At 37.8% G+C, this 26,901-nt stretch overlaps 1 protein-coding gene across 1 annotated transcript in view; it reads left to right on the forward strand.

Moving 5' to 3' along the window:
- Positions 1–531: 531 nt before the first annotated feature.
- Positions 532–26,901, forward strand: part of SSU72 (SSU72 homolog, RNA polymerase II CTD phosphatase) — a 33,185-nt gene continuing 6,815 nt past the window's right edge. The window contains exons 1-2 of the mRNA XM_013953049.2: positions 532–703; positions 10,613–10,756. Of these exons, the coding sequence (XP_013808503.1) occupies positions 624–703; positions 10,613–10,756 (224 nt within the window). The 5' untranslated portion in view covers positions 532–623. The remainder of the gene's footprint in view (positions 704–10,612; positions 10,757–26,901) is intronic.

Raw genomic sequence — 26,901 nt, forward strand, 5'->3', positions numbered from 1 at the left:
GAAATTAAAAACAACTGAAGGTATATTGATTCCTGTCATATATTGTGTCAGTCTTAAGGAAATCAGAGACTCTAGAAGGATGCGGTCTGGCTTGTGGAGGAATTCGTTCTTTTATTTCACAGAAGACGGGACGTAAAGAACTGGGAGCCGCAAGGCAGCCGGGCGGGGACACAGCCTTGCAGTGTGCGTGTGCAGCTGGTCCCGCACCACGGCAGCAGAGCGGGGCGGGCAGCCAGGATCAGTATATCCCGAGCTCCAGAGCATCGACCTCTTCCCGCGCTAACATGGCCCGGGCACATCACGGCGCGTGGCACTGCCGCGGGGCGCCTCTCGGCGGCTCCCCCTGACTCCGGCAACGGCGGCGCTCGCGCGCATCCTTCTAGCTCTATGGCTGGCGACGCTCTTTCCCCCCAGCGACATTCTGCCGCTCTCTCTATTGCAGGCGGCGGCCTCCGCCCTCGGACGCCCGCTCGGTGGTTGGCCGCGGCGGGCGGCGCTGCCCTAGTGACACGTCCCGGCACCGCCCGCCGTTGGGCTCCAGCCGCCATTTTGTGTGAGCCGTAGCCGAGGTTGGGCGGGTTTCGGAGCCGTGGGGAGGGAGCCGGGCTCTTGCCTGTGTCGCTATGCCTTCCTCGCCGCTCCGTGTGGCCGTGGTGTGCTCTAGCAACCAGAACCGCAGCATGGAGGCGCACAACATCCTCAGGTAACCAGGGCCTGCCTCACCCCCCGCCCTAAGCCCGCGCCCCGCAGGCCGGGGGTGGTGCGGCCTGGCCCGCCGCCTCCTCCCCACCGCTTCCGGGCCCCAGCGTATGCATCCTAGGCCCTGTCGGCTACCTTCTGACGCGGGGCCCCCGCCGGGCCGCACCAGGGCTTCTCCCCTGGCTGCTGCAGCGCGGGCATTGCTCTGCTTTCTTGTCGCTGGGGCTGGGCTCCAGTGGGCTGTCGGGGCAGCGGGGCGCTGCGCCGGCTACGATTCGGGGCCATGCTAGGGGCCCGCGTCTGACCCCCCTAGGCCCAGAGGCTTAGGGTCCTCATCCCCGTTTGTATCCCATCTCCTCTGGACCCTGCTCCGGACAGCTAGCTGGAGTGGCCGGGGCGATAAGGTCTGCTCCGTGGGTGCTGGCGGACCTCCAGATCCAGTGCGGCAAAACAAGAGCTGGAGACTTCGACAGGCACAGCACAGCTCCCGTGTCTCCGCAACTTTAAATTTTAATTTTAATGCATCTGAAGACCGGAGCCCTCTAGGTACTGAAAGGGATCCTTTTCCTGTTTGAGGAAAAATGGATGAAGTATTTGGTTCAGAATGTTAAAAGTCTTCTTTAAGAGGTATGGGTTCTCTTTGAGAGAGAGAGGGTTCCAGTATTTAGCACTGCAAATTCTTTCAGCTTGTTTGAATTCAAAAGGGGGGCTGGGAGATTGGGGAAGCTTGGGGGACAGGAGAGACCTGAGCAGCCAGAAAGTATGTCCCTGAATCTTTCCTGTGCTTAACAGAGATATGATAAAGATTTTTGATTGATGTTATGCACAGTAATACTTACATAAAAAAAATGCATTACTAGCACAGTATGTCAAACAATTAAGTGTAAATCGTGTGCTGCATTAAAAAAAAAAAAAAAAAAACCTTGAACGAACAAATAATAGAAGCATCTAGTTTGGCAGCCATTTTACTCTAAGCAGCATATGCTGCTGTTAAAGCTTGGAACTCTGCATCACATGTTACCTGAGGAAGCTTTATGAAAGCACAAAGTTACAAATAGCTGCTGTTTGTGGGGAAGATGTTACTCTTTTGTTGTTTTTCTGCTAACAATAATATTGGAACTTGCTTAAAACTGAGTACTCATAACAAATTTAAATTTACTTCTGACATTTGGCCTTTCTTTTCTTCTCTGCCTTTGCAGAGGTAAGAATGAAAGCATTTTCTTCTAGCAAATGCTGCAAGGAAATATTTTTTTTAAAGCCTTTTTTTCCCCTTGACTTTAATATGAAAATTAATAAAATATAGGTATTTGGGAAAGGTTTGTATGCAGTGACATCCTATGTAATTAGAACAAGAAGGCAGCGTAAATGACAACATAGAGATGTATTGCTGATGTCCTTTTAAAGAAATAACTAACCCATGGAATGAAAATGGTCATTTGCTCATAAACTTCAGGAAGAAGTTTGCATAGCTCATAGCCAGTCCATTTTACCCTTTCAGGGTTATGTCATGTTGTACGTTTCACTGCACTCTGAAAACTCGCAACTAAAAGAGGAAGAAGAGTTAGGGAGAAATGTTTAAAGTGAATAAACTGAGGCATTTTGAAACTATAAGGTATTATGTTAAGGGATTACAAAAGTTTGAAGGACAAAAATACTGCAGAATCCAGGTAACTATTTGAAAACAAAGTCTGGAGTCTTCAGTGTTGAACATCTTCATGAACAGTGTGTAGTAGCAATGTGTAGTTCAAGGTCTTATAGAAGTACTTTGCTTAGGCTTTATTAGAAATTATTTATGCTCTTAAATGTATTGGAAATAAAATACTTGATATGATGTTTGAGTGTTCAGATGTTCCTAATGTTGTAGATCAGGTTTCAGAATTAACTTCTCTAGTCTGTACAGCGTTTGCCTGAATTACAAGTTTCATTTAAGCCAATTTTTTCTTGTAGATATGTTTTCTGAGTAGTTGTGCTTATGCCAGTCTTCAGTTTATGGGGAAAAATATCTATCCGTAAGGCAAGCTTATTTTACTTTCCACACTTTAGGCCTGTATAATGTCTACTAAAGCTTGAACTGAATTGCATACTGCTACCTTTGAAAGTAGAAATGATCTGTCAGAAATCTCTGAATTCAATCTTCTGAGGCGTATGTAAAAAATAAAATTTAGCTATCTACACTGGAACATATAGATGAAATACTTGATTTACCTGGTAGTTCTTTGTTGGAAGCACCTGCAGTTCATCCTTTCTTGCTTTTGTGTTTCTTCTTATAACATCTTCTTAGTTGTTAATCTTTTTTAATGTATGAAATTATGAAGTGCTTTAAATAGGCTTGATTTAACATTTGATGTTCTTACCTTTTATAACATCCTGATGTTCTCTCTTCCGGATTCGAAAAAAAAACCCAAATTGGAATATATATTGTTCTCTGTGGGTTTTTTTGTTTGTTTGTCTTTTTAGCTTAATGTACCAAATATTAGAAGTTACTTTTCTGGAGATTATTTATAAACTTTTTGTCCTTTTTAAATTGCAGTGGTTCATTTCAAAAGGATTTTCAACAAGTCTGATTTGCCAACCTGAATTTGTCCTTCATCCTGACTGTAAATGGTAGCTCTGTGCTGCCACTTGTGCCTCAGGAAAACACTCGTTAGAATCTCTTTTTCGTGTCTGATTACTCTGCTGGCTGCTGGTGTTATCTTGGTTTAGCACTAGTTTCCTTTTGCTTTGTATCCCAACGTATTTTCTTACTAACCAATTTTTAAACACTTTGTTACTGTTCTAATCTTCCAAAAGAAGTCAAACTCAAGGTCTTTGAAGTTTTTTTTAATAGAATAGTTGCTCTTGCTATTGCTGCATCTTGAGACATTAAAACAAAGGTAAAAGAGACAAAGCAAAAAGGTTTATGCAGAAAGATGTAGTCATTCCTTAAAAGTTGTCAAATTGGATGTCCATCTGTAACCAACCTCTAGGTCAAATCTGACTCATCCTATGTTTCTTGCTTTTACAACTTTATCATCACAAAAACTTAATTATGAAACAGTGATTTTTGCTTGTACAGACTTTTAAATTTAATGGGGCGTGCTGCTCTGGTAAAATTCAGGGATTCTGACCTGTGTCTTTGCGGTGTGAATGAAAGTGTGTGCATAATAAGCACTCTCCCTATATCATTGTAACCTGAAAATATCAACATGGTGAAACAGTGCTACTCGCATCAGTTATTAAATGTGTGGTAAGACAGTGAAGAAAGGCAGTAAGGAGAGTGGGGCAAAAGGGAGGGAGACAGCCTCAAGTTTTAAGCATTTGGTAAAAATCAAAGCCACTGCAACTGCCATTATTTTCTTGCATCTGTTGGTTTGCCTTATATTACCTTTTTATTTAGTTCAGTAACTTATAAGTGCAGGAGACCTACCTCGTTCATTGGACCAGTGTTTGTTTCTAAGCCTGCAGCGGAGTGTTTGGCACCTGAGGACCAGGGAGGCTCTTGTGGACAAATAAAGAGAAGCACTATGAATTCCAAAGGCCCTGGAAGTCCACCTTCTACTAAGAACTAAAGGAGGGGAAAAAAAAAATCTTCCTTGAAGTAACACAGAACAAAATATATATGAGTATTGTGTATATGTATGCTCCCCTGCCCCAATCTGTTAGTTATTGAAGTAATTTGCTGCGGTAAGCTTGTACAGGATGAGAGAAGAAACAGTTAAAGAGATGATCCTAATCTTACAAGACAGTATTTGGAAGCCTGTGGTATGTGCATAGATGTTTATTAGCATAGAGTATAGGAACTTGATTCTTCAAACTGTGAAGAGGAAGGTGGAAGGGATACACTCCTCTTACACCAGACCTTGTGGTATAGTAACTTCCACATTCCTATTTTTGTATATTGATTTGGTAGCACACTGATGTCCCTTAAAAGGAAATTGTCATTTCAAACTCTTCCAGTATAGGGTTGCATTGCTATTATAACTTTGTATTTTCAGACTCTGATAGTATCAGTAAGGTATCTCAGTCTCCTGAGTTTAGGGTCTTTGTATTATTACTTCTGCTGAAATCATGAAAACTTGTAGGATGCAGATATGCACTTATATTCCATATATGTTCCTCTTTCATATTTTGTTTTAGGAAACTAAGTGTGTTGAGAACTTGGAGTGTGAACATGAGGGCATTTTAATAGGAGTAAAGAGATGTAAAAACTGAAACCCTAGTAGCAGAAACTTAAATTTCATTACAGTTATATGATTTGCAGTTCAACATTAACCATGTATGAGAATTTAAGTTACACCCACTGCAGCTTGCCTAAGTGGCTCAGTCAGAGTTTTTCTACCAACAGGGCATTATCTGTCAGCAGCTAAATGCAATGGGCTATAGAAATTTCTATCACTTAATTTAAGAAATTTTAAATTGTGTTGATAAATCATATTAAAACATTTGCTTCTTCTTGAGGATTTAATTTTTGTATTAATGCACTTTCATTTGACAGTTTATCCCTGATAAGCAAATTACATGTTGCAGTATAACAAATTCTTAATGTTTTGAACATTTCATAATCAAAATCAGTTAGCAATGCTTGTGTTCCTGCTGTTTAGCAGCATGACTTTTATTAGTTGAATGGCATAAGATGTTTTCAAAGTGGTCTAGGAGGAGGGCATTGTTGCTAATTATTCTCCTGCTACATATTGTGGAAGGGATGTGTTAAAATTACTGATTTGTCCCTTGAAGAACTTTACCACTACTAGCTGCAGTGATACGGCAGTTTTTATTCTATCCACTTAATATTTAAGATTACTTGTTACTTTCTGTTGTAAGAAAAAGCTATACTTTTATGAGCTTTCATTAAGGTGAAGTTACCTTTACGTAATAAGCACGTGTGAAATTCCAAAATAACAGCGTAATGAAAAAAGTTGTAGTTAAAAGTTGATGTCTCAACCTGTATGGATTAATACTGTTTCTGCTATCTGTATCATCAGTGCCTGAAAGGTAGTGGTAGACCACTCTTTCATGTGTCAGTACTTTAGTAATGTAGTCCTGGGCTGATCTTGGCTTTCAGCAGCTGTTGTGTCCCAGACAGGAAGTAGTAGTTGTGTGCATTTGCAAAGAGCTCTGAGGTTCTTTTGGAGAAAAATGCAGCGATTAGTTTCATCTAGTGCCGCAATTAAGTCTAAATGTGGGCATGTGAGCAGTACTGGTGATCTCAATGTAGTGAGCTTTGGACTTAAATTGAGGTGACCATTACTATGCTTGCTGAATTGAGATCTATATACTGGATTGTATTTGATTTGTATATTGACAATTTATGCATGTTGGTCTTAGTAATATTAATGGTAACAACTTCCTGAAATTTCACATTAAGAGACTTGTTTATGTTTAAGCTTCCTGCTTTCAGAAATCAGCACTAGGATAGTATATTAATACATCTTACCTTAATACATCTTATCTTATTAAGAATAAATACTACACATATATTGTCTTGTAGTAAATGTTCATTGTTAAAAAGCTGCACCACATACTTAACAACAGATACTTGCTGACACGCTAAACTGGATCTGTCCAGCTGCTTAACAGAAGCAGGCTCTGTTGAATGAGTTCTGTGCAGGTGGTCTTTTTTCACATTAAAAGTGTTTTAACACACTCTCTGTAACAGAGTATTTCATAATAGTACACCAGATTGCATGACTAATGTAAAAGCTGTACCCTGGCAATTGTTAATGCCAAAGGATGAAATTCCATGTGAGATGCACGTTCTGACAATTCGGAGAAATAATTTTCAGTGGGTCATATGCATCAGTGCCACAAATTTTGATGTGAGAAATTGTGCAAATAAAGATTTCTGTGATTTGTGTGAGATTATGCAAAATTCAAGGACTTCTCACTTGAAGATGGACTTCACACGTACAGCATCAATCTGTGGCCCATGTGTGTGACCCCAGTACACCTGTTTCAGAGAATAATATTAAAGTAAAAATTAAAAGCAAGGAGGAAAGCATAGAAGGAAATAGTTTTCTGTCACAACAGACACTGTCACTGCCTTGCTGTGAGAGAGAAGGAAAGAGGGCAAAAAGTATAAGGTGCCAAAGTCTACTGTTTATTCCATTAGCTGATGTTAAACTACCTCACAAAAATAGCTTCAAGTGGTAGATATAGTGAGGAAAGAAGAAGGATAAGACATCTTAAAGCAGATCACTTTGAAACTTGAACATTTTTTAACACTGAAATTTCCTCTCTAAATGTCATGGCTATGTTAATGTCTGGTAGAGGAAGTAGAATAAAACTGTAGTTTGAAAGGGTTGTAAGGAAAATAAACTAACGAGAACTCATGCAATTATGAGCAACTGTTAATATGACACAGATTGGGAGGAGTGGTGTGTGTGTGTGGGGGGGGGAATTGCGCTTACTTGTATCCATTTTCAGTTGTTTCTCTGTAGTCCTGCGGAAAGAATAAAGAGCATCACATGTCCTCTCTCCATTGTTTATAAAAATAGGAGCCTATATGTAGCTACTGAAAGAAAAAGTGTGATGAAGCAAGAAATGGGGAAAGAGTTGTGATCAGATAAAACAAATGAAAGGAGGTAACACTGATAGTTGTGCAGCGGTATGTTTGAGTTTTGGGGCAAAGCTTGGTCACTGTTGATCTCTGCTAGGAAGCTTTTTGGATCACTTCGAAGGCATTATTCAGTGATAAACACATAGTTTGAATTGGTGTCTTGTACTGAATTTTCTTGCTATCTTGTATATGAAGACTGAGCAGTTAAGATGTGACTTGTAATTTGCTCAAAATGCATACTTGACTCTTGCACTGGTTCCTAGTCTCCTGTTCCCTCCTCTCGGAAGATGACTCTGCAAATGTTTTGATTTCTTTGTTTTAACACTTCGATCTCTCTGTTTATCCTCTGATAAATCATTGAAGTTTCAAGCCTGATTCTTTAAAAAGCTGAGATTAAGCTATTGTCATGACCTGTTTCAGAAATTACATTATAATTATAAAGCCAGATGTTTCAGCATTCTGTACAACAGCAACAGTGTTTTTACTCATGAAACTTGGCCCATTACACCACCAGTAAACAATCTCTTCTAAATCCTGTTATCCAAAAAATATATTGTAATGTTTCTTAATATTACTGAATGATTTGTTGAGGTTCAAGTGGGTGTGTTTAGATCAATCAGAAAAAAACATTATGTGTTACCCCTAAAGACAGACTGCCCTCTGCCCTCTCCCCAGTGTAACCAAGAGTTTTAGGTGCAAGCCATCAGAATAACCATTCCACTTTTGTAAAGATAATCACACAGTCTTTCAGTTCACTTGAGAAAAGTGCTTTCAGGCACCCAAATGTTTGTACTAGCCTAATTAAATTACAGTAGAGGTAGTTTTGGCCCCACAGTGAGGGGGGTATAAAGGCTAATGCAGATAGCTAAGCAACTTTAGCAGAGTAAAAAAGTGTCGACCAGTTGGCATAGTTACTTACTTTCTTATATCAAGACAAAAACATCACTGCCTAAACTGTATCGCACAGGAGCAAATACAGAACGTTCACTTGTTACAGATCAAAAATGGCTGATAGCACAGAAGAAAAGCAGTATCTGAAACAGTGCATATCATAATTTTAAAGAAAATCTTACATAAAATATAGGCACTCCTTTAGGAATGGTGTGTGAGTTTCAACTGTAACTGCAGCAAAATTTTAAACGTTGGGTCTGTGGTCATTGTGGATTGTATACTTGGCAACTTAGTTGGTAAGAGTTTCCCAAGAACACTTTTATTGGAATCTAGAAGGAGTAGTACATCTACAAGAAATAAGATGATTCTGGTTTCATCAGTTAAGATGTCACCTGCATCTTAATTAAAAGTTCTGGAAGCTTCTGTAGAGGGACATAAGAATAAATGTGGAAAAAGCTGAAATGTCTGTGAACTTATTACTGTGTTTTTATGCTTCTTTTTGGTTATCAGTCTGTAATGATTGGACAGAAGTTGCCTCTCGGCAATAAACTAGAAATTCTGCATCTGAAGTTGTTTGTGACTTATTTAATTGCAAATTCTTAACTGTAATGATTACCTATACTTGTTTTCCTATGAAATAAATGTGGTTATTGGTGTTAGTTAAACACTCTTAAAAGAGGAGCTCAGTTTTTTGTGTACTTGGCTTATTTAAGTCAGGTTATACCTAAACCTTGCTTTTCAAAGAACTTACTCTGTGTTATAGTAGTTTCTTCTGGCTGGTCTGTGTTACTTAAGGAACTTAAATTGAAAAGGCTGAAGTTAGTGAATGGAAAGACCTTTTAGTTGACCCAGTCACTTCCCTGTTCTGGACTGTTTATGCTGAACATTTTTCTGTTATTGCAGTGAGTAGTTTTAAATGCCTAGGCAGTTGGAATTTCATCTTCTGTCTGTCTATGTGTCTATCTGTCTAAGGTTTTCTGATAACCTGTCAGAACTTCCCCTAAGAAGAGTTCTGTACAGATAACATCTTCTAGTAAAGAGAAAGCAGAAAATCAAAATCTTGCTTCTGGAAGAAAATAAACTTGCCGATAGAACTGTAGTAAATAAATAATCAAGAAAGTCTAGTTAGGTCTGGATTATTATGGAAACCCTCTCCCCCCCCCCCCAATGTCTAATACAGAAGTTTCCCACTGATGTGCTGTGTGTTACAACATATATAGTCCATGATGGATTGTGATGGGTTTCAAATCAAGGGCTAGCAATAAACTGAAGATCTTATGTTTATTTCTCCATTGTACATTTGAACTGGAGACTTTCAAATGCAAAACTAGTAATTCAAGCTGAAGAATGTGTAGTTATGAAGCCTTGTGCAGTAAGGACATGCTGAGGATGCCTTCATGGCTGTTGCAGTATTCTTTAATTGGAGGCACAGAGAACAGGACATAGTCAGGATTCTGTAATGAAGTTACTTTCTGTTAAAAAATTTAAAAAGCTGGATGTAGAGGGGAAATAATTGCAATTTACTACATTATTGCTAGTGTAAAACTGCAGGTATTCCACCTTGGAGTTTTGTCTTTCACCAAAATCAATTTTGGATTGGTAAACCCAGCATGTTTTGACAGTTAGCAAGACTGGACTATCATTTTTTTTCCTCATAAAATGGCTGTGTTGCTCAGTCTTACCCAACTGCATATAAGTTCTAAGGCAGTCTTTGTGTAGAGATGATTTACATTTGTGCAGTATGTCTTGTACTGCTTGCATTCTGTTTCAGGCCCATAATGTCTATGTGGTGTTCCCTGCTGATTTAGACTCAAATTTCACATATAAAATGTTTTAATTATTTTTCTTGAGGGAAGACATGAGAAAGCTTCAGGGTGAAGCTTTATTTTCAAATAGCAGTTGTCTTTCTTTTCCTCTTGGCTTCTGTGCTAGTGTGTGATCTCTCTCCCTTGTCTCTTTCATCCATGCAATTTTGCTGTGTAGTACAAGCACAGTGACAGAGTTTTAGACAGTTTGGTAAAATCTGCTGTTTAGTCTACAGTTTGTGGCGGGCGGGGGGAGGGAAGAGAAAATTAAACTAAGAAACCATTCTAAGTTGTTCCTTTTAGCTTTTTTTTTTTTTTTTTGGAGAAGCAAGGTTCAGCAAAACCATCCACTTGATACTAGTTACTTTAAATACTTTAGAAAATCATCTGATGTTAAACTGAATCTTTTGTGTCGCTTGTAGTTATCTGGATTAAAGAATGTGCTCTGCCAGACTTTAGATTTCTGGCTGCAACTCTTCTGTGCTGTAAATCTAAGAACATTGTATTCTCTGTTTTAACTGTTTAGTTGAAATGTGTTTGGAATGTTCAGTTGTGATTTGGTTGATTGCCGAGAGGTGTGTATGTGTGTTTGTTTTAGTTCAGTATGTGTTCTTCAGCACTTCAGTATTTAAAGTCCATCTGATCTAATTGCTTTTTCCCCCCTCCCTTGCCTATCTTTCAGCAAACGAGGATTCAGTGTCCGATCCTTTGGAACAGGGACTCATGTGAAACTGCCAGGACCAGCACCGGACAAGCCGAATGTTTATGATTTCAAAACAACATATGATCAGATGTACAATGATCTGCTTAGGAAAGACAAAGAACTGTATCCCCGTGGCATGCCCTTTTTAAAAAATCGAATATGATTCATCTTTGAAAGGTGTAATTCATTATTTTGCGTTAGGAATATATAGTTGCTTGACTGGCAGACTCTCAATGTTTTAAGGTTATAGGAGGTTTATCCACACTATGGACCTCTAACGCTCCCCTTGTAAATTATTGCTGAGTTACAATGCATGCATTCAAAATGCTCTTTTGTAATATATTAACATATTAAGCTCTTGGGATGAAAACACATTAATATTACCACATTTTGTCCATTACCTCCACTGCACTGTGGATCATATTTTCCCATTGCAAAGACTGTTCCTGATAATGGATGTGCCAAGAGCTGCGACCACAAGATTAAAATTGTATTCAGTTCAGACAGTCAGGTAAGGTTTACAATATACTTCAGCTGGGAGAGAGGATGTATTTCATTAAAGAATCCACTCTTCTTTCTGAGGACTTTTTGATATGTGATTTGATCTCTGCACCAAAAAAATTCTTTTAGTATATTTTAAGAAATGGGCATAGGGAGCCTAATAAAATATATAATCCCAGAGAGCAGAGGTGATGAAGATTATGTGCACTACTTAATTTGACATCAGTCATTGTTTCACATGGTTTTAGAACATCTATATTTAAAGTTGATTTTTGTACTTCCTGTACAAATTTGGGGGACTCATCTGAGATATTCTTTTCTCAACATGGGATCTGTGCTTTTTTTTTGTTTGTTTTTAATGATATGAAGGAGAAAATTTTAACTTACAGTGAATATGTTATTTGGAATATGCTGAATTTCTATCGAAAAGATAGAGGACCCTTTAGAATGAAGTATCCAAGAAATGAGAGTTTTGGCAGTAAGTTTTAACAGAGCAGGTTTTGCACTGTTTAGTGGTATCTCACCTGTGGTTCTTTAATGTCCATGGATATATACATATTGAAAAAAATGAAGCTCAAATTAAACTTTTCCCAAAGAATTAGTGTTGGATTAGATTTTAGTGAAATACTGATAATGTAAGGTTTTTTCCTCTAAAATCTTGACTATGGCTGTCTGAAGATGCCACAGGAATGTTAACATGGTTTAAATATCTAACTGTACTCAGACAGCCTAGTTTTCTTAAGTCTTTTTAACGAAGTTGGAATAAGACAAAACAGGTTGACAAAGACTAGAAAACTTGAAGCACAAGTAAAATCTAGTTTAAGTTGCCACACAAGGAGTCATCAAACTCAATAGCTTGGCATAAGATAGCTCTACAGTTGTTTGTTTATGGCTTAATATGAGTCAGCAAATTCTTACTGTATTTGCTGACCAGAAAATACTAAACTTGAACTCCCTGTGACCCCAGCAGTGGTGGTTTCTTTTGGGTTGGGTTTCTGAAGGACTTCTCTTGAGAAGGGCTGGACTGTTTGATAAAGCTATACAGCACTGTTAGTGCTGATTATACATTGGAATATCTTTCTGCATGGCATTCCACACAAATGGTATTCCTTGCTAGGGGTGTTGATTCCTTAATGTCTAATTAGAGGTCCTCTTTTCAAATTTGAAATGTAGCTTATAGTCTTAATGAATCACGTGCATAATGTGATTTTTTTTTTTCTTGTATCCCTCTGCTGATAAAGGAAAATCTTGCAAACCCATCTCACTGAGGTATGCAATATCTTGATTAAAAATCAGTTGCTTCAAAAGAAAATCATTTGAATTGAGAAATAATTTTTACAAAGCACTAAAGATGTGATTAATTTGTTGCATTATCTGTTGCTGCTGTACTGAGTATGGCATTGCTTTAAGATCAAACCAAAAGAAAGCCTATCCAGTCCCCCCCCATTCAGCATCTCTTTTGGAGTTGCCAATTAGGTTTTGCTCCATGTTGGAGATGGAGCTCCATGTTGCTGTGTTCCCCACATGTATTTGCAGTGTTACAATTACTTTTCTTCTGTCTTGAGAAAAGATTTCAGTTTAAACAGTAGTCATGACAGGGGAAACGGGGCCAAGGACAATTGCCTTTAAACCTTTACATGTTTTTATTCTCAGATATTGTAATTTAGGTTTTTCAGAATGAAGACTCAGTGCAGAACAACTCCACTTGCAGAAATGGGTTTTGAGGGTAAAGAATTCTCTTACAGTAACCAAAACCAGATATACTCTTGTCAGAGCTGTGGAGTAGATCTTTCTGAACCAGGATCATGTCAGGGGGGCTCAGTTGGGGTAGTTTTTTTTTTTTAAAATTTAATTTAATTTAATTAATTAATTTATTTATTTATTTGTGAGCATTACATCATAGAGGCGATGGGCATGCAAACATTGCCTCCTGTAGGGTAGGAGGGCCTGCTCTTCTAAAGGACTTTGCATTTAATGGGTATGGGGAAGCAAGAGAAGGTATGCATCTTCCTATGATTTAGTTTGTTCTTCTGTTCCCCAGCCTTGCTTTCATTAGCTAAGTGGAGATTGGCTGTCTTCTCTAACTCTTCCACATGGTCTGAAATAGTATATTCTGGTGACAATCGTCAGCTTGTTTCCATATTGCAGTGATGGGACATATGAAGTTTCAGTGCTCAACGTCCAGTGCTGCCTCATTTAGGAGTGATTTTCTTCCTCCAGTCCTGTAGGCCAGCAGGGTTTTGAAGCATTATGAACACTAGATACTCAGTGAAATTGTGGCTGTAAGGGATTTGGCACATCCTGTGTTGACCAATCAAGGGATTTACACCTGCTTCAGAAAGCAGCAGTCTTGACCAGGTATGAGATTCTGCAGTGCTGGACACTAGTCAGTGAGGTTAAAAAAAAAAATGCATTAGAATGAAAAATATCTGCTGAAACTTTCTCTTCTTCATTGGTGGGAAGGAGTGAGGGGAAAGCTATCAAGAACCCACAGCTCCTCTGCAAGGGTGAAAGTATCTCCACTGCAGTTAGTGCAACACAGAGTGCAAGCTTGCATGTCTTGAAAGCAGATTTTGAATTTCATAAGCACAGAAATAAGGCATTAATCGAACCAGGCTTTGCAGGCACATATACTTGGTTGAGGAGATGGTTACATTAAACTGGAAGTAGCTGAACACATTTTAAAATGTGGTAATTAAACTTCATAGTTAGAATAGATATCCACTTCTACCTTACATTTTGGAATATTGCATTTAAATACCTGGAGCACTAATAGGGAACTGTGGCAAAACTGTCAAAACTTGTTCTGAATGTAGTATTGGGGGTGCTTTTTAAAATATTGCTCTAGTTTTTCTTGAAGAACAGTAGAGGGATTTACTACTAATCTGAAGTAGATGTAACTGGTGTCTGGGGGACCTCTGTGAAGTTATGAGTGGGTAATACACTTACACTATGTTGTTTGTGGTCTTTGCATGTGAAACTGGACCTCTCAAAGATAGGCCAAATAACTCATAGTTGTGTGAAGGGATTTAAGGACTTTTTTCTAATTATAGGATGTTGATTTTAAAGACAAAAGAAAAACACAGAGGAAAAACAGCCTTACCTTCAAGTGGAAGCAGTAATTAGTCAAGAATAAAAATTTCCAAAAGCCAAATTCAGTGTGCCTTGAGGAGCTGCTTCTATGCTCAGAGATGGAGCTGTTCAAAACGTAGTGTGACCAGAATTCTGCAGGGACAACTTCTAGGTTCTTTATCAATATTAATTAACTCCATAGTTGACTGTTTCTTTCCCTTCACAACACTGACACATCTATGACTCGCAGATGAAGATACCTAATTATTTCCAAAGATGGGCTTTTTATTTTCCTTTCTAGGTAGCCTACTCTGCTCCACAAACTATTGCTCAGTTGCCTAGCTCTTTGACCTCCTCTTTTAATTTAACCTGCTCTCTACCTGTAGATAGGATTCCAGTTTTAGATGATCTGAAGTTAGGTACTAAATTTTCTTCAGGCAGAAAGCAAAAATACCTTGTTTTAGAAATGAAGGAGAATGAGGGCAAATATACCAAGCCAGTTTAAGATGTGATTCTTTTCTGCCAAAGAAATGTACTGATAATCTAGCAGAGTGGGATCTAGTTTTTCCTCTGAACTCCGTTTCTAAGCTGGATGGCCATTACTTGCAGTATTTTTTTTTGTGCTATTTCTAATTTTTATTTTCTGTTTATAGTACTCATCCCATTCAGGACAGATGAAAACAGTTCCTACTGTCAAATACCACTTTGGCCAATATTTGTGGCATCATGGTTTCCCCACAGCTGACTCTTATCCCTGATTTATCTCCCCAGGCTTCCGCCTACCTAAGATGATGTGCTCCTCTTAACTGATAAGAAGTATTTTGATAGGACCTTGAGAGAAGAAAATGTGGAGGCTTTGGAGGAAACATAGGCTTGAGGGACCATTGTGTCACCTGTAGGTGTTTTAGAATTGCAGCTGAGGTATCTGAACCAGGTTCTGGCAAACATAAAATCTCTGCAGAATTCAGGTGAACAAAACTGAAATCATTCTTTCCTGACATAGAATAAGAAGTGAGGAAGACCCACAGAAGTATATTATTGAAGTAAATTGAGCTTCACTGGAGAATTCTTTAGGAGAAATATTTTGTGCCTTTTGAAAGACTTTTCAATCCCACTTGAGAAAGTCTCCTGAGGTCCTCTTACCTCCTGTGCCTGTGAGGAACAAATGCAGATAAAAGTAGATTGGGACCAACTGAGAAGAGGGAACATTCAGGAGCAGTGAGGATATGTTTCAGAATAATTTTTCTGTCTCTGCAGGGTAGTGATGAAGAAGGAAGATCCTTTCTCCCTTTCAAGAAAGGAGAGTGCTAATTTTAGTTCTGAAGTCTTAGCTGGACATTCTGCAAGAAAAGCCTAACTTCAGTAAAAACTGGATTTCCTATCTTTTGGAGTCAATTTCAGCTTCATGGGACAGTACTAGTTGAGTACTAATAGTCATCCTTTCTGAAGGGTTCCCTGTGCCCTCCCTTAACTCTAATGCTCGAAGAGTAGAATCAGTTTGTTATGCATGTCTCAAATGTATTAGAAAGTTATTCAGCATCAGCAACAGGATTGATTAACTGCTGAAATACTGTAGTGTGAGTGTGTTGCTGGGGTCTGTTCTAGGCAAGAACTAGAACTGCATTTTGGATGCAAGTTCAAACCATCCTGCAGGTTGAAGAACAGTCAGTCTGTATTCAATCTGAAGGTGTCCTGAATGAAGTCAATAAGAAATTAGTATTTTTAAGTCATGGAATAAAATTGAAAAGGAACTGCCATAAGACACCTCCTAGTGAAGCAAAGTTCTATAAGTGTGCAACTAGTCCAGGTTTATACCTACCACCTTTTCCCAATTAGGTGTAGCATATATTACCTTAGCAGTGATAGTAGAGTCCATTTGTTACAGCTTTGGTCTTAGTCGTGTAGAATTCCTGGATTTATATAATCAGGTTCTGGAGATTCCTCACTCTTCAACTGATCAGTTTACTCTAGTGTATTTTCTTAACACTGGAGTAAACTGATGCAAAGAAGCCAGTTTTATGTAGTGGTTTTATTACTTTTTTTTGTAAACCTGGTAAGTAAGGGACCATATGTAAGCTGTTTTGTATGTTTTTGATGCAAGATGTTTTCTGATATAGTTCATCTAAAGTATAATCACAGATTTTTTTTTTTCTTCACGCCATATCTCTTAAATAATTTGGTTATGGTTCTGTTGTCCCCCTTTATAAGACCTTCAGTTGGGCTTAGACTTCCGTTTACTGGAGGATGTGGTATCAAATAATATCTTGGATCTTGTTGCTCAGCCATGTTTTCCCGCTTTCCATTTCTCTGCTCTTCTTAGGGTACAGATACATATTTTTTCTGTGACTTCGACTATATAATTCAGGTTCAAGTACTTTCAAACACATGCTTCTGTCTGAAATAATACTTAATGACAGAAAAAGGTGCCTAAATTAAGATGCTGGTTATTCATTCAGCTCTTCTGTAGAGGAGACAGATTATTGTATTATAGCTAATTTGTTGCTTTTTTGCAATTTTTTTTATTACTTTTTCCATGTTTAGCTCCCATCTCAGCAACCTCATGTTATTAGCAGCTCAAGGATTCCTTCAGAGGACTGGGAAGCCTTCTCTAAATTTTGATTCATTTTGGCCATTGATGGTATATATTTGACTTCTTTATCAAGTAGTCATTGAAATCATCAATTACTTTTCTGTTTGATTTGGCTGCTTCTTTTAACTTGTTAAGCATCCTACTGTTGTTTCCCCCCACCCGCTCCCCCAAGCACAAGGTTGTCATAATATCACATTTTGTTGTTCTAGTGCATCTATTTTTGGGTGGTGGTATCTTTTCTCAGCTATTAGAAGAGAAGAAAGATTTTTTTTTTCCTGGTACAGTATCTCAACTCTTCAATTGCTCTACCTAAAGCATCAAAAAGCATCTTCAGATGACAAGAAGTAGCTGTTCTACTTGTCTACAGGACTGTGGGCTGTTAACAGTGTTCCTTCTGTTCTGACTTCTGATCAGAAAACAGGACAATCCTGGTAACTTCAGAACAGTCCAAGAAAATTTGATATTTATACTCAAATTAATTTTGCTTTAGGCATGTTCTCTTTACTTTCAAGTCTGTCTCCCTGCCCCCTTGTCTCTTTACATACTTGGCTCAGAAACAGATGAAAGGTCACTCCGGGAATCTGATAGGAATCTGATTTGCTGCTTGGAAAAATCACATTTTGTTTGGCAGTGTTCTATTTTTTAGTAACTTTTGTGACTTAATATTGTCCAGATGTCATTGCAAGAGCGTTCATTTAAGCTGTTCTCCTGTAGTGAGTTTGCAGCTTGTAGAATAGCTAGTACAGAGGCTGATTTTCAACTTTCTTGAACTGTAAATTTAACTTCTAAATATTGGAAAGATGCGTGGTCTATTTCATGAAAGCAGAATCTTTCTGTTAGTAGTATCTACTTAGGCCAACATTCAGAATGAAAAACTACAGTTTTTGTGCCAGTCCATCTGTAAGGTCATCTACAGGGGGGTGAGGGTCCTTCTGCCTGTGCTCCCTACTTGTCAGATGCACACCAACTCTAGTTCAGAAGTCATGTAGATATGTGAAAGTGACACTGCATTTGAGCTAATAAGCCCCAGTGTGGAGATGAGGGAAAAGAAGACCTGTGCATCCATGTTGGTAGTGATATTGACAAGCTCTGGCCCAGCTGTAAAGGTGGAAGAAGTCAGGGAGGGCTTAGTTTGGGTTGGGGTTACTGTCCTCATCTGCCTCCTCCATGCTTGATGAATGGCTATTTGCAAATAGCATGAAGTTGTTTCTGAACCATTGCAGTTAACAATGTTGCATTTGAAGGCAAACAGAAACTGGAGGTAGTTTCAGTCCAACCTTAAGATGACGTGCTCTAAATGTTTGTGCAGTCCATCAATGTAGCTTCAAATATGAGGGATGGGTAATGCCTTAAACAGCAGTGGGAATTAGTAGCTAGAATAATTACTATGAATGCTGTAGCAAGATTTTTTTTTTCTTTTAACAAGTGCTCTTATGTGCCTAATAAAAGCATTTCTGTCAGACAGTAAAGTTTTGCAATGAGTGAGTTGTCCTTGGAGGGCATTGTTTCTGTGCTGTACTGTAATTAAGCCTGCCCTTGCCCTTACACTATTAGTTTATAAGTGTGTTTATGTCTTCTGTTGGGTTGATAAGCTGAATTACCAAGCTGTGGCAAGACCTTTGTAGCTAATCATAAAAAGTCCTTTAACTTTCAGTATTCCATAAAGTCCATTTTTTGATACCTTTGCATATTAATTGCATGTTAGTTGGGATCCACAACTTTAGATCTTCAGATTTATATGCCTAAAGGCAAACTACAGTAATCAGCAAATAGCAGGAGCTGAGTGGGGCATTAAACTGATGAGCTCAAAGTATGTTCTAAAATCTCCAAAGCATAGCTATTTCATTGTAAAGCTTAAAAAAAAAAAAAAAAAAAAAAAAAAAAAAAAAAAAAAACTTTGGCACTTACTGTGTGAAAATAGTTGCTTGAGAAATACAAAACAAGCTTCTGACTTTTGTGCAAGTGGAATCTTCTGCTGAGTTGTAAATGTAGAATAGTGCTAAAAGAGTTTTAGATGGTAACAAGCTAGTGATGTAAGCCACGAGTAGAAAGCCTTGCAGTTCAGGCTTATGCTTACTATGCTCTTCTTTAGTCCAGGCAACTATAACATGTTCAATGGCATGTTTTAATTTTAGCCTTTTAAATTTTTCTTTCATTTGCTGAGCTACCCTTACTGCTATTGTGTACAACTGTTTAATGCATTTTGCACCTTGCAAAATGCAACTTGCAAGCAGTAAGGTAGCCTGATTTGAGGAAATCGTTCGTATAGTGAATTCATCTCTGTGGAAACATTATGGTCTTGCTGTGTTAGTATTTGCTTTAACCTAAGACTTTAAATTGTACTGAAGAAAAGATGCTTCTGTTTAAAGCAAGGTATCATGAGTTAAAGGGGTAAGTTACCTTTTATTTACAGAGTATTAGGTGTGTGTTTCCAGACAGTGTGGAATAGCTGATGCACTTCAAGTTGGCACCCTTGCTTACCTCACAGTAGTTTTGTTTCCTGCTTGTAACCTGGAAAGCAAAAATAGCTTTTGTTTTTAACCATGTAAATAGTTTTGCAATTAAAATAACGTGGCTATTAAATAGCTGATGTCTCAGGAGCTCTGAATTTATTCACATCTTTAATCCTTTCATTTTAGAGCTCAAATTAATGTCTGCTCTTTCAGGGAAAAGCATAAGCTGGGAATGGATAGTTATAGTAGAAATACTGCGGATAAAATCTTTTTCTATGAAATGAGGTCACACCATTTTGGTTGTCAGTTTTCTCATTAACAAAGCAAGTAGAACCAGGTCATAGCTGCCACAGAAAATTCCCAAGGAAAACAAAAGGTGCAGCACAGAATGGTATAGGAAGTAGTAATTTTCCTTCTGAAACATTTAATTGAAATCAGTTTTGAATCTTATTGCTTGAGTTGTCATTTGCAGAAAGGAATTGGGACTGTTACTGTATAAATGCTGTCCTGTTTCTTCCCTCTTCATTTCTGTGTGTTTTTTTTTTCCTGTGTTTGTAGCTCAGTTATATTTCTCAGCCATGTTGTCAGTGCTGAGGTGTTGTGTGGTGAAGTGTGTGATACCCACAGGATTCATGGCAATGACAGGATGTGTGTGGGGTGTGTGTTGTTTTTTGTTTTGTTTTGTTTTTTTGTTTTTTTGTAACTAGTGTGAGACTTCATAGCTCACTCTTGAGGATTCCTTTTTTTGGGAGTAACCTGACCAAATTCCACTTTAGGTAAGCTCTTTGCCCCTATATTTATGTTTTCATTTGCTTTTCTTCATGGGTTTTAAACTGATAAACAGTTTGAATTTCCAAGATATAGAAGCTACAGACACCAGTCAAATATTAAATGTTTCTGAACATATAAAACATCCTCTGCCATACTGTCTGTCATCTTGGTAGAATCTTTGGAAGGTTTATTTCCTTTACCAAGGTGAGCCCTGGACAGATTAAAGACTTCTGATAAAGGATCCAGTCTGAGGCTGATCAATATTGTAAAATCCATGTAGAAATTGCATGAGGAGAATGAACGTTCTTTCCTTAGCTGAATTTCAGTCATATGGTATGAACTCTGTGAATGAACACATGCATTTGAATTTTTGTTTTAGAAGAGCATACTTGGAAGTAAAGGTGAGAATTGGATCTGAAATTTCATGTGGTTGGGGAGACATCAAAAATAATGCTGCTTGAAGCTCTAGCCAAAATATGTCCATTCCATTTGCTGGCCTCCTAAATTCACTGTTAGCATTGCTTAAATGGAATGCTATGCTGGATCAGCAGATAGAAAAATTCTGTCGAGTGCATTGACTCTGCTTCCTATGCTGTAGAACAAAGGAAGCTTTCAGGCAACCTTAGCGGTGATGCAACAAGTTCTACAACGATCAGTAAAAGAAATTGCTGCTTCCACTCTTACGCATTGACTTATATCTCACCCAGACCTGTTGCAGTCTCTAGTTATTAAAACTTACTTTCAGTCTGCAGCATAAAAATTAGTATAGCTGCATTTGGTGCTAGTTTGGCAGTTTCAACCAAGACTTGAATGAGGAAAGAAAAGTAATAGTGGACTACTGTTCTCTTGCTTAGAAGTGCTGACTTCAGATTGACACAAACCTTCCTCTGCCCTAATGTAAGGGATACTTACACATTTTATTATAATTGATTGAAAAACAATTTCTGTCTTCAGGATAGCTGTTATAATTTCTTCAACTAGTGTTAGTCGCAAGACATTAAAAGCTCTGTGCCTGATTTCTGGGATACTTACGTCATTTCTCTTGGATCTAAAGAAAGATGCATATTCAGCACATCTGTTAAATATTTTAACCATTTCCATTGTTCTGTGCCCTCAATTCAAAAAAACAAACAAAAAAACTTGCAAATATATGATGCCCCTTCATGCTCTTTGCTTTTATCTTTTGTGACTAAAGATCTTAATTTTATGCCAGAGCTTATTACCTTGCAGGGTTTTCTGCCTGAACTTTATGTATGGAGTTTTAATGTCACGTCTGCCGTCTTTTAAGATAATAGAGCTTAGGTATAAATCAGATTTATTTCTATTTAGGCAAAGTTAGTATTCTCCTGCTACCAACATGACTTCTTATTAGAGCTCCAAGTTAAGCTGTCTAATTGAATCTTGTGGAATCATAACTTCTACCTTTACTATAGTATCTAGAAATTTGCAGCAAATTCAGCAGCTTAAGTTGTAGAAGATTATCTTGAAAAATATTGCTCTGAAGAAGTTTTGTTTTATTTCTTCTCTGGTAAACTAAATCTTCATAGTTCTAGCAATTAATGTTGCTGCTTTTGCACCTAGAGCAATTGTATTGTGCTCATGTAAGATGAATCCTTTTAACATTTGCAGGTACAGAAGAGGAAGTAAAAGCTTGATGTTTCTTTATTTTTATTCAATGGCTCTGACCTTAAACATTTGTAAATACTGCCAAATTTGCAGCTTATAGAAGTTGAGTGAACTGTGCAACAATACTGTGATAATAAATCTGCATCTGAGATGGTTTATGTCATGTGCTTTCCTGAAGCACTTTGAAAACTCATTCCTGTGTAGCTTGTCCTGCGTCCACATAGGATGGCAAAAAACATTGATGCAAAGGAAATGGGAGTTCACATTCAGTCTTCTGCAATGTGTTGATGCTGGCCCAAACATTATCAGAAGTACTATTTAACCCAAGTTAGTATTCTTTGTGGTATTTTGTGATAAGTCATATTCTCAGTTTTAAGATTTAAATTACACAATATCACAAAAGACTTGTGAACAAACTCTGAATTGTAATAAAAATACACAATTTCAATTTCAAATGAAAGGCAATTCATGGTCCAGAAGTGGATATAGATAGTTCTTGCAGTGATAATCACAGCTGTTTGAAAAGTAGAATTCATAATGCTGGTACCCTTTTTAGTCTGTTTTTCCCTGTAAAAGGAGGAGGTGACTCTGATGGTAGAAGATGGTTGGGCAGGTGTTCCCCGCCCCTCCCTCCCCCCCCCCCCCCCAAAGAAATTACTAGTTTATAGACATTTTGTCCAGCAGGCTGTGGCACAACATAGCTTCTGTTTATAATACACATAGTAATAAGTAAATTAAGATGATATGGGGGGAAAAAGACTTGCAAACGCCATTCAGACTGGTGTGTTTGAGAAGTATTCTGCTCTGCTGCTATTTTTCACAAGGAAGAATTGCAGTATTCATGTGAGTATAATGACAGTTGCACCATCATGAATCGTTTGCATGTCAGAATTTTCTTTTGAAGATGTGAAAGCCTTGGGTGTCAACCATTACTTTAAAAATGTTATTTCCTAAAAAGTATATGCATTTTAGTAAATGTAACTTACCAAATAATATTTAATAAATTGGTCTCCAGTATATTTTAGATGACTGTGTAATATACCTAAAAACTTTCAGCTCAGTTCACTTCTGGGTTTTATTTTCAGTTTCATCTTCTGGGAATTAAGGTGGAACAGATCAAATTCTTGGGCCAGTAAGAGACCATTTTTCTTTTATCCATACAAGATCTTAACTAAAATAGGTCAGTACATTGGTATGTAAATCATATAGGGTAGCATTCCTCTCATCTAACTCTAGTCAGCTCCAAACTAGATACCTTGATGTGATCTGGTCAGATGCCTGGGGGTGAGAAAGGAATACTTTACAGGTTGTTTTTTCATGGTGGGGTGGGGGGCTAGAAGGGTGGGGCAATTAAAACAGAGTAACCATGCTACAGGTGTGCCAAATTGTTTTTCATTGACTATAAGGGAAGACTTTCTACTTGGATGACCTTAGCTATAGATGTTTACTTACAGTCTTCTAAACCTGCATGATTGAATTCCATCCAAATTTCCTCTTAAGGTTTGGAAAATACTTCTGAAAGTAAATTGTTTACATGCAGTGATTGTCAGCGCAAAAATGCAGCTATGCAGTAAGCAATAGTGGTGAGAAATGAAAGCAAAGAAACCTTTGTCTTAAAACACAGCATCATTTGCTGAAACAAATTAGTGTAAAGAGAAGCCATGAAATTTAGTTTTTGCTGCTGGCATTTCTTATGTGATTTTTGGTATCCAAGTAGTGTTTTGCAGAGTTTTGAAATACAAATTCCTCAAAGTATGCAACTTTAAGTGGCTTACAATGATGATCATTCCTGTCTATCCCTCTCTGAACAATAAGCTCTGAGGTTGAACTGCTATTGAAATCTCCCTGCTGAATTAATAGATCATTCTGATTCCAGTTGGACAGTCAGCTCTACAAAACAGTAATTTAGTGGGAAACACAGTTTATCTGGCAAGGTAGTAATTTCTTCTGCTGTTTTTGTATGTTCAGCTCTGATTTAGTCTGTTCTATTGTCTTCTTCTTAGTCCCTTATTCAGAGTATTGCAGTCTTGGTATTGTACCTCAAAAAGGAGATGTTAGGGAAAGGCCCTATCATCCTAGGCACTAGAAAAAAGAATTAACTAGATTTATTCCTAGTGAAATTATAGCCATTCTTGGGTCTTAATGCTCTGCGAAAAGAAGCAGTGATCTTGTACTCTGGCAGATATTGAACGTGTCTACTGTTGTGCAGTGTACCTCTTTCACCCTTTAACTGTCTGATCCTGGGGTTTATCAAAACTTCCTGGGGTTTCTTCTGTTAATCTCTCTCTCCCCTCGCCCCCCCCCCCCTTTTTTTTTGTCAGCCCTAAGTACAGGTTTTCTAAACAGAACCCTTGATACTTTCTGTGCAGTCTAGTTGCTTTCTGTACCTTGTTATCTTGCTATATGCTTTGTGCCCTAACCGGAATATCTGTTATTTAATGCAAATAAAACTTTTTTTACATAACTTTATATATGCTTGTTTGGTGATAAAAATGCTTGAGTTGCAGACAGTACTTTTACTGTCTTGTTTTTTGTTCCTGAGCTTTCTTTCCTCTTGCTGTCCCCTTGTGGTTTTTCCTGGGAAGAGTATTTCATGTAAAACGTAAATATCTGGAAGTGCTAAAAGGTGTAAGGTTGGGTTAGGTGTGACGCATAGATAGAGATTTATGTTTAATGGAGGGGAGGAGGGGGGAAGAAAATTCATGTTGATGGAAAGTGAAATCTGATGCATTTCTTTATAATGTAAATGATTTTATACTCTTTCAGGTGCTAGGAGTCCACTTTAACATCAGTATGTGGTGGGAATTAATCTCAGTATGTAGTTCTTCAGGGAATATGCCATATCTTACCAGGATGTACAAAAGGGTACTGTCTATCCCTGCAGAGAAACTTGGTGTCACTTTCCTAACTAGATTCTGCTGTTTGGTGTAAAGAACAGAATGTCTAGACTCCCTTAAAGTCTTCATAGACAGAATTTACAAGTTATTCTAGAGATCATCTTTAGCTTCTTTAAGGATTAGCCTCTTAAATAAAACTTGGAATAACTGCTGTTCTCAAAGATGACTCAATGGAGGAATGAGTATACTGTGCTACATACATAGATGGGGAGACAGCTCTAACATTTGAGTCACTTAAAAAAGTTTTACATCATGAGTGATTTTTTTTGTATAACTATATGAGCATATTCAATACAACTTTAACTACTACAAAACTATGGCTCACACCCAGGAAAACTTAATTATGAGAGAATGGAAATATGCAGGAAGATGTGCCTAAGGCTTTTTCCCTTGCCTTTCTGTGATATTTCATAGTATCCGAATGGAACAACATCAGTCATTGGTGGGATTTTTTTTATTTTGTCGTTATTCTAACTCTGCCTATCACTTCTTTTTAAATCTGTTTTACCCAGCTCACCTCTGACAGAGGTGATCACGATATGATGTTAAGGGGCTGACTCTGCTACTGAAAAAGCTACAATCAATTTTGGGGGGATATTTCTTTAATGGATTTCTACCAAAAGCTCTCATGAAGTTATCCAGAAAAATCTGTTTCAGGACTGAAAGGATCCCATTCTTAGTAAAAACAGCAGTGGGAATTTTATTAAATTTCACATTAAGGTAACCACCAGAAACTTTGCTGCCCTGTTCAACTGCAGAAGAAATACGATCAGCAGAACATGAAGTTGGACTTTTTTGAAGGCATCTTTAAATGTGGGAGTGATGTATATGAAATAGAAAAATAGTATTCTGGGATAGGAAAATTTACTTTTAGCTTCAATATAAGTTTTATGAAATGCAGTGTAAAGATTGCAGGTTTGGGGAAGTGAGAGCAAAGGAATTACTCTAATAACAATCTGTATATGGAGATAATTATGAGAATATATTAAAAGCAAACAAGAAAACACTACTTCTCAGGATTATCTGCATTATTTTATGGATGTTTTCCCATATGCCAGCTTCACCTTAGCTAAATCTCATATTCACAGCTATTACCAAGATCTATTCATATTTATGAGAAATGTATTTTAAACTGTTACTTAAAGGACAGTGCAACAGAGGAAGTTGGGAAAAACAGCAAATAGATTTTCAGTTTTCCAAATGCTCTTCTGAATAATACTAATGTTTTTGGTGGAGAATACTTTATCCAGTATCTTTAATTGAAATTGGTATGGGTAGAGATGTTTGGAGAGGACTTGAAAAACTCAGAAGTATTGATATTTTAGAACTCTTAAACTGCCCTCCCCCCCAAAAAAAAATTGTTTATAGAGGATTTGGTGGATCATTGCCAATGTCTTTGTTGTACTGAAGGACTTATTTTCTTTGTCCATCCTTTTGTCAGCTTACATTGGCCTCAAGTTTTAAGGTTTGAAATGCCCAGTTGAAAGCATACACTGACATGAAAGGACATCTACAAAAGCAAACTCTAAATGTTAGAGAGGCGAAAGAGAAAATGCTTCAGTGTTATGTGCTGATGTTCAGGCAGCTGGTAGAATCTGCTTTTTCTTGCTTTGTCAATTGTCTAGATTTCTAAACAAAAATAGGCTGATCTCTGTGTGAGACCTTCACTTGGAAAGCAAGGGAAGAGGAGATGCTACTGTCTTGGCTATATGCATCTTTCCAGTAGTATTAATAGCCAAAAGTATAGTCTGGGTCCGATGAGTGAACAAATTACTGATAAGTTGATTAGAGAGGCAAAGGATGGTTGGCCTTTTTTGGGGGGGGGTGGGGGTAGAGGCCCATCCATTGGTTGGGAAGAGACACTTGGGATGTCTGTGACAGAGGAATTTTAAATTTTATTTTAACAGATTTTTTTAGGCTTTGAATTTTGTTTCTTGGTGGCAGGAGCTGTGAAAGATTTAGGGGTTTAAGTTAGAAAATATGTATATCCATAACATATATCCATATATATATAAAATCCACGTAAAATATATATCCATGTATATATATGTATCTTCATCAGTACATTATCATGGGATATCCTTAAGTAAATGGAGAAGGTCTATAGCCAGTAATTGTGGAGTTAGTAGGTATAGCCATTTCCATAAGAATGAGCAACAATGTTGTGGCTATTGAAAAGGTTAATTTCATTGCAGCAATATCTTTTTTATCTAAAGTCTTTATAGTCTTGATTTGTCACACATCATGTGTGACCTGTTTAGCATAGTTATTCCAGTACAAGTGTATCTGAATCAGACCCACTGAGATATAATGGGTTTACTATACCAATAATTTGCAAAGGATGAAGGACTCTTAGAT

Source organism: Apteryx mantelli, chromosome 26, assembly GCF_036417845.1.
Source record: "Apteryx mantelli isolate bAptMan1 chromosome 26, bAptMan1.hap1, whole genome shotgun sequence".
NCBI classification, from domain to species: Eukaryota; Metazoa; Chordata; class Aves; order Apterygiformes; family Apterygidae; genus Apteryx; species Apteryx mantelli.